The sequence below is a fragment of the Staurois parvus genome, unplaced genomic scaffold (assembly GCF_062004578.1).
Source record: "Staurois parvus isolate SC_StPar_1 unplaced genomic scaffold, SC_StPar_1.0 ptg000147l, whole genome shotgun sequence".
Lineage (NCBI taxonomy): Eukaryota > Metazoa > Chordata > Amphibia > Anura > Ranidae > Staurois > Staurois parvus.
The window spans coordinates 24,584,248-24,598,659 of record NW_028317943.1 but is presented as its reverse complement, the minus strand read 5'-3'; the positions used below and the strand labels follow the sequence as shown (position 1 = coordinate 24,598,659).

The 14,412-nt window shown below is 41.7% G+C and overlaps 1 protein-coding gene across 1 annotated transcript; it reads right to left on the bottom strand.

Moving 5' to 3' along the window:
- Nucleotides 1–916: 916 nt before the first annotated feature.
- On the bottom strand, nucleotides 917–14,332 carry LLPH (LLP homolog, long-term synaptic facilitation factor). Its single transcript, XM_089674147.1, has 3 exons — nucleotides 14,179–14,332; nucleotides 11,567–11,782; nucleotides 917–4,066 (listed from the first exon to the last, which is right to left on the bottom strand). The coding sequence occupies exons 1-3, from the start codon at nucleotides 14,324–14,326 to the stop codon at nucleotides 3,897–3,899; spliced, it is 534 nt and encodes a 177-aa protein (XP_089530273.1). The 5' UTR covers nucleotides 14,327–14,332; the 3' UTR covers nucleotides 917–3,896.
- Nucleotides 14,333–14,412: the final 80 nt, after the last annotated feature.

Below are 14,412 nucleotides of genomic sequence, written 5' to 3'. Positions count from 1 at the left end.
GCAGATGTGGTGCATTTTCTGAAAGCGTACCAAAGCTCCTGCAATCAGGAGTTTTGCTACACTTTCAAAAAGTGCAAAAACCCGCAGGATATAATAGAAGTCTATGGCTAAGTACAGAAAATTCATGCGAAAACAGCCCTATACTATTATGCCCAGTGCATTGCTTCACACTGAACTGAAGAACTCTTCTTTCCTGCTGCTGGCACCACTCAGGAAACCGCTAGCCGGGGCAAGAAGTGGGGGGCAGTTGGTACACTCCACAATGGACAGGAGCCAGCACTACAGAGGAGGCATCAGCTTATGCGGCTTTTGCTCCCTACTACAGCTCCAACTTTACAAGTAGTCCCTCTACATTGCATTCTGTTTGATGCTCCGGGGTGGTGGATCAGCAAGCTTAGACAGTGAGCTACCAATCACCTGCCCATTAGCTACTGGTAGATCATGATCTACAGGTTGCTGACCCCTGCTGTAGAGACCTAGGGATCAGCAGGAAGAGCCCCCATACTTAGTGGGGGAAGGAGAAAAGGCTTCAGGCATCAATTTCGCAGCATTAAGGCTCATGTACACAAGCACAGCTTTCCTGCATTAGACTGCTGCAATAAAGTCAATGGCAATTTGCTGCCCTTCACCCAGGGACTGTCCCAGGAATGTAAGCTCTTCTGGTCATCCCAACATGAAGACAATCAAATCATTGGAGTCTTACATAGCAAAAGCAGTGCTACGATAGGAAAGCAGGCATATGTACACATTCTGTAGATCTGTTGTGGTGAGCCAGTAACTTGTGTGGTATTTGTGCAGCCTTGTACGAAGAGCAATACAATAAAAATCAATAGACTGAAGCCCCGCTAGACTGGCACTATAACATATACATTAAAAATATCATATGGTTTAAACAAAATGTAAAAGGTTGCAGGTGTTGCTTCACACGTGGATACCATTTAATGTGATGAAAGACTTAAACGTCTGTGCAACATACTGCAGACTACTTCGGCAACTGAAGCAACAGTAAAATATAAGCCAAATTCAAACAAACACAGCATCTGTATTAGAAGGGACAGGGAAGTGTTAGAAGTGTGGGGACAGTACTATTAATAATAAACACAAAAAAATGGAACACATCCTGTGATCTCCAGCTCTGGCTACAACACAAGCAGCACTCTGATGTTTCTCAGTTCTCCTGCATGTTCGATAATATATGTGTTTAAGGGGGGGGATCCACAAAAGACAAAAAACTTTGAAAAAGACTATTTTGATTACCATTGTGAAAACACATTTGGTTTTGCTAAGCTGATTTAAAGCTGAACTCCAGGTGGATGAAAGACATTTTTATGGAGCTGTGTATTACTTAACTACTTTGTGCCAGCGCCTCCCAGCCCTTTAAGTTTCAGAATCCTGGAGGTGGGCAGGGTTTTAGGGTCATGTCACCGCTGTGATTCGCCGTCACATGATCGGAAAAGGTCCCGATCGAAAGGGGAAATCAGAACCTTTCCGTGAGTCACGGACATATGTGCTGGAAGCACTTACGCTCTCAGCACATATGTATTTTCTAATATATGGCCATTGAGCGTCAAGGCCAAGAGGCGGCAAATTTGCGTACCCTCGGCGCCAAGGGGTTTAATATAATGAACCCCTCTTGCCACCTCCGAGTAGCCCTATATTTGGGTGTTAACGTGAGGAGGTGGCTTCCCAATTACATGACCTTTGAAATTTGCTGCCAGCGATCACCTGATCAGGAGCCTGTCTAAAACCAATGACAGCTTGGCGAGTTGAGTGGGCTGTCTGCACAGAACCTTGGCGCCCCATGGAAGCATCGTGTAATGGGTAGGTGTTAAGACCACCCACCCTTCATCTGTATATATGTTATGCGGACAGCAAGACATTAAATGTATTTTGTGATACAGCTAGTATAAGTACTTAAATCTTAATTGGTATAAGCCTTCAGCAACCTGCAACCCAGTGCGGAAAAGGGGGTGGGGGGTTGGTAGCATAACTATGTTATGCTACAAGCACACATTGACAGAAAGATGGCAAACCTGTAGACTTACCAGAGTGCATAACAACAAAGATACCTTAGAATGCTCCAACATAGAGATAGGAAGGAGTCACCCCACTGGCAGAGAGAGGGATAGCAGCACACAAAAGCGGTTTCCGCATCAGCAAATTCAATAAGGATATAGACACCGTTTTACCAAACCAAGGAGTCAGATATAAGGGGTGGCCTTAGCCACTGCTCCAGCCATGCCCTCTGACGCATTTCCTGCCCACCAGGCTTGATCACAGACGTCTCTTACATCTGACTCCTTGGGGTTTATTTACTAAAGCTGGAGAGTGCAAAATCACACTCACTTCTGCATAGAAACCAATCAGCTTCCAGGTTTCATTGCCAAAGCTTCATTGAACAAGCTGAGGTTAGAAGCTGATTGGTTCCTATGCAGAAGGGAGTCTGATTTTGGACTCTCCAGCTTTAGTAAATAAACCCCCTTGGGTCGGTAGAGCGGCATCTATTTCCTTATAGACTTACCAGAGTACTGCTATCCTTCACTGTCCAATCAGCAGCTTGTCGGTAGTAAGGTAACACCACTGTACTTCTTTCACTCACAAAAGAAAGCAGTGTCCCCCTCCTTGCTATACTATTTCCCAGAGGACTATGAATAAAAAAACTGGCTAGACATAATTACACATTCTTTGACAGATACAAATCTTCAGGTGTGTGCACTTCCGGTGTATTTAGCAATCTGCCCACAGTTGAGCTTTAATATAGTCTGTTGCTATGCTTTGTGGATAAATCTAATCCATCTTTCTAAATGCTAACCTTTCCAATTACCATTACATAGGAAAATAAATTGCAGCAAAACATGGTTTTAGTATTTTGGGTTTGAAACACAAGTAGATTTGGTTAAAAAAAAAAAAAACAAAAAAAAAACACAATTCTACATCGATGCAGATGTATACAAATAGACTTGGACTATTAATGTTGAACATAACAGCAGCAGAATCAACTATTTTAATCTGGCCGTATCTGGGTGTCACTGATTTGTGCGTTTCTCTGGGATTCTACAGAGACTACAAATACACTTTTACATGTAGATGTAGCCTACAGTGTGTCCAATCAGAAGGAATTATTGGGGGGGGGGGGGGGGGGGGGGAGACCGTGATTATTGCTAGTGGCTATAGCTAGCTGCTAGCAATAACCACATGTAAAATCTGGTTGTACCCAAGTTGATTTATCGATCAATTTGGTACATTCAGCCTACCCATACATGGTTGGAATTTAGGCAGGAGTAGATGGCTCTCAGAGGTCTGATCTCAGAATTAGGTGAAGCTAGCTACTGAAAAGGAACACAAGAGGGATATAGAAATATAAGCAAGTACTTTGTGGTATTCGCTGTTAGATAGCCTTTTTTTTTTTTTTTAATTTAACCCACTAAACTCCGGATATAACAAATGTTATATTTTTATGTACAGTAAATATTGCCATAAGAATGCATGAAGGTAAAAATCCTTGAGCCTTTGCAACCACTTTAAGCTTGCCTAGAACCGTCACATGACTAAAAGGACCTAAAATTTTATATAAAAAGAAATACATTTTACAGCATTTTTCCTGTAAGCTGAAGAATCCAGTCTCCTAATTGCCATAATATCCAAGTGAGTTACGCCATGGCCACAATTAACGTATATATTTATGTGAAACAGTCTGTAGTAATACTACAGGAGGGAAAGAAGCTTCTGTAAGCGAATGTTGTTCACAAAAATGGAAAAAAAAAAAAAAAAATGTAAAGAATTGTTTCCTATCCACATGATGGGCATTCTCCTTGATTACCCAGCCAGTGAAACTGATCGGGTTTAGGAGCAGATGTATAGTAAGAAAGTACAAAGAGGAAGCACAGGCTAGGTTTCTACCATGCCAGTCCTTTTGGGCGTTTTGACTTTCCTTTCTTTTTACTACGTTCTGCCTTAAGCTTCTTTTTTTGTCTCGAATTCATCCATACAGGATATTGACCGTGCTGGTCTAGAAGGCTCTTCTTGTTACGTTTTACATCGGTGTCCATTTTCATTTGGGAGGCACCTATTGGAGAAATGAAAACATCAGAACTAGAACCAGAGCTGTTAACTAGAGCCATATTCTCAGTTCAGCGAAGCAGACTAAATTAATTTGAGAATAACGTCATTAGTTATAGCACAAAAGGAGGTACATAAAAACTCACTTTGCACACATATAAAAATATACTTCTTTTCAGTCTGACCAGTGATGACTAAAACATCATGGATATAAAAGAAATACTTTTATTCACAATTTGTCCAAATAAATTATGTTTCTAGTAAAAAGAATCGCTAATGTACTTATTTTAATGTTTTTTGAATTTTTAAATGTTGGAGCTTTTAATGTCACACAACACTTGCACAGCCATTTATCAATAAAAACAAAACAAAAAAACCACCAACAAATAAAAACACAAAACAATTTTGTAAGGACAGTACAGTATATAGAATAAAAAAAAAGGTACAAAAATTAGCCAAGAAGAACAGAAAGAGGAAAGTGCTAAAGGATAAATTCACCTTTGTAAAAAAAAATAATAAAATGCAATCTTTTTACATATTAAAAAAAAATCATGTGCATTTAGCATTTTTTTTTTCTTAGCAGCCTGTAAAGCATTGCACCCGTGATCTGCTGAGCATGAGTGCAATGATTTATAGGCTGCTAAGAAAAAAAATAAAATAAATGCACATTTTTTTTATTTGCAAAAAGATGTGCATTTATTTATTATTTGCTATCTGCTTGTACCTCATACAGGCAGGCAGCTACTGAATGACAGGAAGAATCAATGAACTACCTAGAGTGCTCACCCAGCCCAGGGACTCAGGGGCTGCTGCACAGTATGAATAAGGGTGTAACATGTTGGGAAAGGTGAACTTATCCTTTAATTAAGTCTGTTTAGTCATTACAAGCAATTAATCAGGGGTTAAAGTATAACTAAAGGTAAACCTTTTAGTGGAGAGGGATTGTAACAATTGTCAGGTTTTTATCACAGAGTGAACATACAATAAAATCCTAAATTTGTTTTTATTTATTACAGGTACATAAATAGCGTCAACAATTTACAGTATGTAGCCAGGTCTTCACACAGCAGTGTGCCGATGTAATGCCATCCAGTTCTGGAAAATGCAAGCATAATGCTTTATCCTGCCCTGCAGATCACACCAGTGTGACTTGCTGCCATTTTCTACACTGCATATCACACTGGTGTGATGAGTGTTCATCCAGTGTGGAAAACTGCAAGTCACCACATATAGTGTGGAGGGGCCCTTAAAGTTTACCCTCATGTACGTATGAATGCAAATGGGTGCATTGGGTATGCATGTTTATGAAAGAGGGAGAGAAAAAAATTCTAGGACCAGCATTCATTGTTAGATCAAACCTCATGAGCTGTAAAGGCTTTACAGTTTTTCCTATAGGAACTTTGGGGTACCAGTTTTTCTTTGTTCATAAACGCACACAATTTCGAGGCCTGACATCTATTTTTACACAACTTCATTTTTTATATTTCACAAAAAAATGGGTATATTTTGCTTGTGTGCACTAAAATCAATATGAATACTTTTTTTTTTTACTGAAAATTTGATAAACAGTAACTCAATTATGAGACAAAAATTGAGACTGCAGAGTCTATGCTTTTAGAAAATGTGTTAGGCTCTGTTCACACATACTGCAGTGACCTGCGCTTTACTACACTGGGAGAATGAAGGCCACTGCAAGAAAAATATTTTTATTTACTTTTTTTTTTTTAATAAATTCAAAAGCCCCCCCCTTCCTGTGTCCACACACACACACACACACAATAACTAAACTGCTAACCTGTAAAGACTTCTAAAGCATCACCGATGGACACTCCAACAGTAACCAGAAACCGGCGCTAAAATCTCTCTTGCTGCACTCAAAATGGAATCATGCACTTGCTGAGGTGCTGCCCTTGATAGATGGGGGAATCTTGATACTAGCAGAAAAAAACAAAAAACAGGGCACACTCTCCTCATGCAGTAACGCAATAACCAAAAATGTATTAATAAGATGCAAAAACATACTCACAAGCCATAAAGGTCATAAAAACAGATAAGAAGTCAAAAGGTGCCAATCGTGGGCAGCATGCGTCCTCGAGTAAAGTGCTAACGCATTTCGGGAGTCAAACTCCCTTCCTCAGAGCAATTGCTTTATGGCTTGGGAGTATGTTTTTGCATCTTTTTAATACATTTTTGGTTATTGCGTTAATGCACAAGGAGAGTGTGCCCTGTTTTGTTTTTTCTGCTATCACCGATTGACAGTTTTGTATACTCTAGTTTGTCGATATTTCAAGTCTTGACCAGTTTGGTATCTATTTTCAACATTTTACAAACAAATTGGGTACTATATTGTCTTAGTGAGCACTAAAATTAATTTGTGTATCTTTTCCAGAAAATTAGCATTTAATAAATGGCTGCGCAAATGTTGTGTGCCATTAAAAAGATTGCAACAGCCACTATTTTACTCTCCACAGCCTCTACTTTCAGAAAATATATAAAGTTTGAGGGTTCTAAAATAATTGTTTACCAGAAAATGCTGATTTTAACTTGTATGTGAAAATCATCAAAATTGCCCCAGACAGCTAGTGGTTAATGCAGACATATGTTGTGATACTAAGAAACCGAGGAGAACCAGTGATCTTGTCTAGAATGGACCTCCATCTCAGCCTTCAAAAACAGGGATTGCTGCCTATCCCATAGCACATTCTCCAAAATGGACACTCTTGGGCTTTTCACACAAGATGAATAAAATGATTTATTAAAAACAGCACAATAAACTAAAAACATCCCTCCTTTACAATACTTGTGGTTCAAAAACAGCTTGCTGATGCCAAAAGACTGAAGGAGAATGACAAGATTTGGGCAACAGAACAAGCAGCCCACAAATAGTCAAATTATAGCACATTACAACCTTGGTGGGCAGAAATAAAAACATGCTATGTTTTCTCCTGTGTCATGAAGGGAAAAAAAAAAAAAAGTACAACAAATGACTGAAATAGTTTATATTCATGTTTCATGCTGCTGGCAGATGAAAAATTGCTAAGAAAAAAAGAAAAATGTATGAAATAATGGGGTTGTTGCTCTTGGTACAAGTGATGTTTTCCTGGCAGAGATTACTATGTAATATATCAGGTCCATGGAGTACTTATTTTTTCAGAGCATCCTTATTCATAGGCACTTTGTCTCCACCACTGAAAAAATACTTTCAAGAGCACATTACACCAACCCACTAACCCTATATAGTCAATACTGCTCGGACCACCTTGAGCAGGAATACTACAGCAAAGAGTCTGAAAGGGCACAGAAGAAGATGGACTACAATGAACTCTGTAGGTTACTTTTAAAAAAAGTCAAAACGCTCAGCACAGTACATTTGGGCTCCCTAACAAATGTGAATCAGTGTGTGATCGCCCATGATTCCGACCCCAATTCTTACCTTAACGTTTACCCTCATCCTGCCCCCTAACCGTATACACCTAATCTCTAAAACGTAAAGTAGTTGTAACCCCTTAAATATGCCCAGTGAAGTGACTGGCCTCAGGGGATACACAGATGAAACAAATCCTCCAACATAAGTTGTACTTGTCTATCTGTAGCCTCTCTTCTCTACAGCCAAAGGGCAGAATTCTTACATCTTGTCTGACGGTTCAGAAAAAAGGGGGCAGGGAGCTGAAGTTACACTCTGCAGAGCTCAGTGAGGAGAGCTCTGAGAGCTGATTGGAGAGAAGGGACACACCCTATCCACAAAGCAAACAGGAACAGAGTGGAGGCCGACAATTAGCTGGATCTCCCTCCAATCATCGAACTTCAGGCAAACCATAAAAGTGTAGTAGACATAAGGAAGCGGTTTTACTTGCCAGAAAATACACATTTCTGTCCAGTCAGTCCTGAGATGTACACATCTCTACTACAACGTTAAATCCTGTCTGCTTTTTCTCTATTGCAGTTAAAGTGGAACCTAAGGGAAAAACGATGAACAGGAAGGATTTTAAATGCAAAAGAGACAAACTATGACTGTTCTGCAATAATGTTTCTCAACTGCCTGACTAACCCGTACACCGAGCTGCGCACGCGCTCCTCAGTGTTCAATTTCGGCAATGACAAGATGAATGTACTCCCACGCATGAACGGGAGCGACGTCATCTCAGCCCGACCAATGATAACGGGTGAATATCTGTATTTGGAAGCAGACAGGCCAAAGATGTCAGAGGACAGAGCTCTGTATAGTACCACATTATGTGACACTTTAAGATCTTGTTCTCGTCACTGGACAGTGGGAGGAGAGGCTCATGTCTCTGTCAATCAGCTATCTCCTCCTATCAGCCACAGAAAGGAGGAAAAGAAATGTAATCTCCAAACACGGATAGGTTTCTTCACAGTAAGAGCTGTGAAAATGTGGAATAGACTCCCTCAAGAGTTGGTTCTGGCCAGCTCAGTGGATTGCTTTAAAAAAGGTCTGGATTCTTTCTTGGATACACAGAATATAACTGGTTACTACTTATAGGTAAAGTTGATCCAGGGAATATCCGACTGCCTCTTGGGGGATCAGGAAGGAATTTATTCCCCTGCAGGAGCAAATTGGATCATACATTGCTGTTTTTTTTGCCTTCCTCTGGATTAAGTGTGGGTGTAGGATTATAACTTTTTTTTTTTTTTTAAATGGTTGAACTGGACGGACTTTTGTTTTTCAGCCAGACTAACTATGTAATGCTCAGAGTGTGTTCATCAGATTAAAATGGTGCAGTATATGTTATATGCTGCAGATTTCTGGCCACTACACACTGTGTGCTGTACTATTTGTTATATGCTCCTAAGCACTTTACTGCCCTCTGTATATCTTACTATATATTACAAGTTCCTGACCACTGCACTCTGTGTGCTATGCATTACATACTTCAATCAATTGCTCAATTCTCTTCTCATTCTGCATGTTCTATAGAAGAATTTGTGAACACACAACTACAAAAAAAAGACACATTTCCTATTACCACAGTTCATTAAATAACAAAAAAAAAAAATAAATGTTTACTTCCATGGTCAAATACTCAATTCCCGCTGCTTTCTCTTTCTCCCTCCTCACTGGACTCAGTGAGAGCCATCCTTGCACAAGTACCCTCCCCCCTTCCCCCAGAAAGCGACTTGCTGTGGGTGGTACTCATTAGGCAGGAGGAGCACAGAAGAGGAGAATCAGGGCTGCTCTATGCAAAACCACTGCACAGAGAAGGTACCGTATTTCTGGCTCCATAAGACGCACTTTTTTCCCCCCAAAAAAATAAGGGGAAATGTCTGTACGTCTTATGGAGCGAATATGGAGCAGCTGGACCGCTATTCCCGCTGCCGCCGTGTTAGAATACCGGGCTGGCTCCACTGTGCAGAAGAACCTGCTCCTCGGTCCAGCGTTGTCCTGTTTTCACCGGCCGTCTTCTCGCCCCGGCATCTTCAGTGTGGGCACCTGGCTGTGGCAGCTTGTGACATCACAGCCGGGGGCCCACTGCACATGTGCAAGAAGTGCTGCGCTTTGTGAATGGCCACCTGTAGTCTTCTGGGACCTGCCACATGTCCGACAAGACTACGGGGGGTGGGGAAGGACAACTTAGCAGAAGTGGGAGCGGGTACCTGTCAAATTGGGGTACCCCACTCCCCAAAGATCCGCAGTCTCTGGTCATCTCCTGTACCGTGTCCGCAGTCTCTGGTCATCTCCTGTACCGTGTCCGCAGTCTCTGGTCATCTCCTGTACCGTGTCCGCAGTCTCTGGTCATCTCCTGTACCGTGTCCGCAGTCTCTGGTCATCTCCTCTACCGTGTCCGCAGTCTCTGGTCATCTCCTCTACCGTGTCCGCAGTCTCTGGTCATCTCCTCTACCGTGTCCGCAGTCTCTGGTCATCTCCTCTACCGTGTCCGCAGTCTCTGGTCATCTCCTCTACCGTGTCCGCAGTCTCTGGTCATCTCCTCTACCGTGTCCGCAGTCTCTGGTCATCTCCTCTACCGTGTCCGCAGTCTCTGGTCATCTCCTCTACCGTGTCCGCAGTCTCTGGTCATCTCCTCTACCGTGTCCGCAGTCTCTGGTCATCTCCTGTACTATGTCTGCAGTTCATTGGTTCAAAATATTTATTTTCTTGTTTTCCTCCTCTAAAATCTAGGTGCGTCTTATGGTCAAGTGTGTGTTATGAAGCAAAAAAATACGTTAAGTATAACATGTTTGATTTTGTTTTTTTTTAACCACTTGCCCTCCTGAGGATTACCCCCCTTCCAGACCAGGCCATTTTTTGTGATACGGCGCAGCGTTATTTTAACTGATAAATGCATGATCATGCAAGGCAAATTAAATTTATGTCCTTTTTTCCCCACAAATAGAGCTTTCTTTCGGTGGTATTTGATCGCCTGTGCAGTTTCCAATTTTTTTGCGCTATAAACAAAAAAGACTGTCAATTTTGAGGAAAAAAAAAAACAAAAACAAAAAACTTACTTTTGACTTTTTGCTATTAAACATGTCCAGTAAAAAAATTAAAAATCTAAATTTTGTCATAAATTTAGGCCAAAATGTATTCCGCTACATCTTTGCTAAAGAAAAAAAAAAAAAAATCCCAAGACATGTAAATGAATTGGTTTATGTGAAAGTTATAGCGTTTACAAATGGCGGTATATATACTGGATTTTTTTTTTGCTAGTAGTGATCAGCAGCTTACAGCGTGACTGCGGCGGGCATTCTGACCCTGGGTGGAACTGACTTGGTATCACGACATCCCCATTAACACCAATACAGTGATCAGTGCTAATAAAAAGCACTGACACTGTACTAATGGCACTGGGCAGGAAGGAGTTAACATGTGGGACAACCAGAGGGTTAACGGTGTGCTGTTTCACAGTGTGCTGTGTGAGTGCTTTCCACTGTAAGCACACTGATTTGTATGACTCTGCTATGCAGAACCATACAAAGCAGTGTGCAGGAGATAACAGGGGAGAAATCTGTGTTGTTTATACACAGGTTTCTTCCCAGTCAAAGATACTCGACGATCACCGGGTGCTGGCGAGAAATCACCATCCAGGACTGGGTTATTGACAGCCAAGGCCACACCTTTAAAGTGTGCCCCCTACCCGAAACTGCAAAATCATGTACACACACACGATTTTGTGCACCCGTGCCACCCTGTGGAAGTATTTCTGCTACAGGGCGGCACGAAGTGGTTAAATACAAAATGTACCTTTACATCCACTAAAAGCTGTCCTGGGGCACCTAAACGGATTGAGATGAGTTGGCACAGTATATTGTATATCCTGCCAGTAATCCCAGGATTACAAACTGACCACACCAGCATGGATTTGCTGCCATGCATGCTGTGGTCAGTTTGATACAGGATCATCATGTATTTATCAACACCAAAAGAAAAAAAAAAAAAAAATTACAGGCTACATTTGCAAGGACTTGTGTGAATAACCTAACACATATAACATTTAAATTGTTTTTGGGGTAAAATACACTTTAATGTTTACAATAAATGAATGTTTTCTACCTTCCATTGCATCGGCGTCCATTTTATTTTCATCTTTCAAGTTTTTAGAAGTTACAACAGTTGCTATTTCTTTCATGTCATCCATCAGCACATCAGTGTTTGCTTTTGCCACAACATTTTTTAAGCGGGCAAGTTCCTTTGGGGCATTCTTCTTCCTCTTTTCTGCCCTCATTTTTCTCTTCCATTTGCTTCTTATACTTTTGGCCATTTTACTTTCTGTAAAGAGAACAAAACAAAAATCACAGTATTAGTATACAAATGATGCCAGTAATCTCATGGAATATCATGGAAGCCATGTAAACAACTACTACTGGAGTAGTAGAGCCTGACTTAGAATTACACATTTCTAAGTTAACAATGTTAAAGTGCAAGCAGCTTGTTAAGTAGCTTTAGCCTTCAATCATTTCCTGATTCCTTATGGAGCTCCTCAATCCAAGGCTGTACACAAGGCCTTGACTTCTGACCAAGTTGAAATGAAGTCCTGCCCCTGTCAATCAACTGTCAAATGCCATAAATTCAGATGGAAGTACAGGCTATTAGACTGTTGAATGAAGACAGCAAGGTTTAGCTGCACGAAAGAGGATCAGAAATGGAGGCCTAGGGATGAGGATTCAAGGGATCTACTGGGAGTGGTTTAATGACACACAGTTACATTACTCCAAAACATTTTTGGGGAAGGTGATCAGCAATGGCAGCCAAATTTTTTTTTAATGTGGAGGAATTCTTTAGACAGCCTTTGTCATTGGGAAAAGAGAAAAGTCACTGCTCATACCAACAGCAGCCTCCAAACTCTGTCTCAGTCAAGGCTGATGGGACAAACAAAGGTATGCCTGCACTTTATACCTTTCAAGCAGTTTTTTTTTCTAAAAGAGTTCTTTTTAGTGATGGGAAGATCTATAGCAAGGAGACCTTAACAGAATTTGCCAGGGATAAAAGTATCAGAAAAGTTGGATTGTAGAAAAGCAATAGAACACAATCATTCACCAAGTGCCTGCCTAACAGTAATTTTGTGTAATAAGGATGAATCTAGAAACATTGCTTGGAGAACAACTCATTCATGTTTACCTGCTCTGTGCTAATTTAAACTCAAATTTGTCAGCCAAGTAAAAACTTCCAAATAAAAAAGTCCTATTTAAAAGCAGAACTTAACTGTACCTGAGCACCACAAACTGATGATCTTAAAGTAGAACTACATGCAAAACTTGATGGGTTCCCCCACCCCCATTTTGGATAGAGTAAGGGAGGGTTATAGCCCCTGTCAGTTTATTTCCATCAACTGTGTTCCATTGGGGAGATTTCCCTTCACTTCCAGTCCCATAGCCAAACAGGAAGTGAGAGGAAATCCCTGCAAATTAAAAGATTCCCTTGGGGACCCCCAGGTCACCAGAACTAGTATCAACATTGAAAGATTTTCCCTTTGTTACTTCTCTGGGGGTAACCAGGGATGTTCAATTTATATCGCCCGATGTCCAGGACATGTAGTTCCGGGCACCAGGCAGGTAGTTTTTTTCAATCTGCTGCACTGCCGCCCGGTTGCTTCCACGCAGCCCACTACAATGCATGCCTCTGCCTCCCTGCACACATGAACCTCCCCCTGCCCGCTATTTCTCTCAGGCTTCACTTACCCATCTGCAGGCTCGGGACCAGTTCACGTCCCGTCCACTCCCCTCCCCTTGTCCTCACTGACAACTTTCCAGGTCATCAAGGCCAGGAAAGAATGCAAAGCTGTGCGATGTGCACTGCATTAGATCCAGCGGACTACAGGGCAGACATCCAGGGTCTTTTAGACACTACATTGCAGACCCAGTCATCTGTGAATGCCTGAGTTCAGGTGACAGCAAAGACCAATAGACTTTTCCCCACCTGTACAAGTGAGGGCGCCCCTTCACTGTAAGGAGGATGTGCCTCTGGCGGCAGTCTGTTTTTTCTGGAGGACTTGGGGAGGTCCAGTTCTTCTTATGGGTTACGTAGGTTTTTTTGGTTTTTTTGCTTTAAGCGCAAGGCTGATTGCTTATAAATCGCTATATAAATCCTGTATAATCATAATAATACAGTGATCAGTGCAAAAAAAAAGCAGAGACTGTACTGACACTGGGCAGAAAGGGGTTAACATCTGGGGCGATGAAAGGGGTAACAAGAGAAATACACAGCAACATGTTTTTGTTGGCAGGAGAGAGACTTGTGTTGTTTACACACAGGTCTTCCCCGTCACGGTTTCTCAGCAATCTCCATCCAGGACCCGGTGATAGACATCCATGGCCGCCAATAGTAACGCAGATAGGGCGGCAAGCGCGTTCCATACCCGGACATTTTATATATAATGCACACACGTGACTTTGCGCAGCCAAGAGTATTTCTACAATAGGGCGCAGGACAACTGGTTACAGTGGTAATTCAACACACCTATCTGCAATAAGCTGGCCTCAGAACCTGTGTAATGAATAGGAGTTCGGGTTTAAAGGGATGAGGATAGACATGGGTCTTTATCCTAATCAATCACTCTCACTACTCTGGGGAAGTCAGCAACTGAGACCTCCAAAATGAGAATTCCGATGTATGCCCTGTGTAATTAGGCCAATGATAGAGCATGACAGCCACATTGAGGAACTCACCCTTCCAGCACACGAGCCCACGTTGTACAAAACACAGCCCCGGAAGTGACGTATGTACGGACCGTTCTCTATTGGGAACACTAGGGGGTGTGGGGTTACTGCATATGCAGTAACCTTGCGTGATGGCATGAGTTGTATCACGGAACATTCCCCATGTGACAACATTAGCAGTAAAAACACAGAAACAAAGGCGGCTGAATGATTTTATTGCAGGTCTTCGGGAAAATGGCTGCT

Excerpts from the sequence above, each read along its gene's own strand:
- LLPH (XM_089674147.1), bottom strand. The coding sequence starts at position 14,326 with ATGTTCCGTGATACAACTCATGCCATCACGCAAGGTTACTGCATATGC. Across the intron at positions 11,783-14,178 it reads TGGGCTCGTGTGCTGGAAGG|AAAGTAAAATGGCCAAAAGT; the intron begins GTGAGTTCCTCA and ends TTCTCTTTACAG. Across the intron at positions 4,067-11,566 it reads GGACGCCGATGCAATGGAAG|GTGCCTCCCAAATGAAAATG; the intron begins GTAGAAAACATT and ends TTTCTCCAATAG.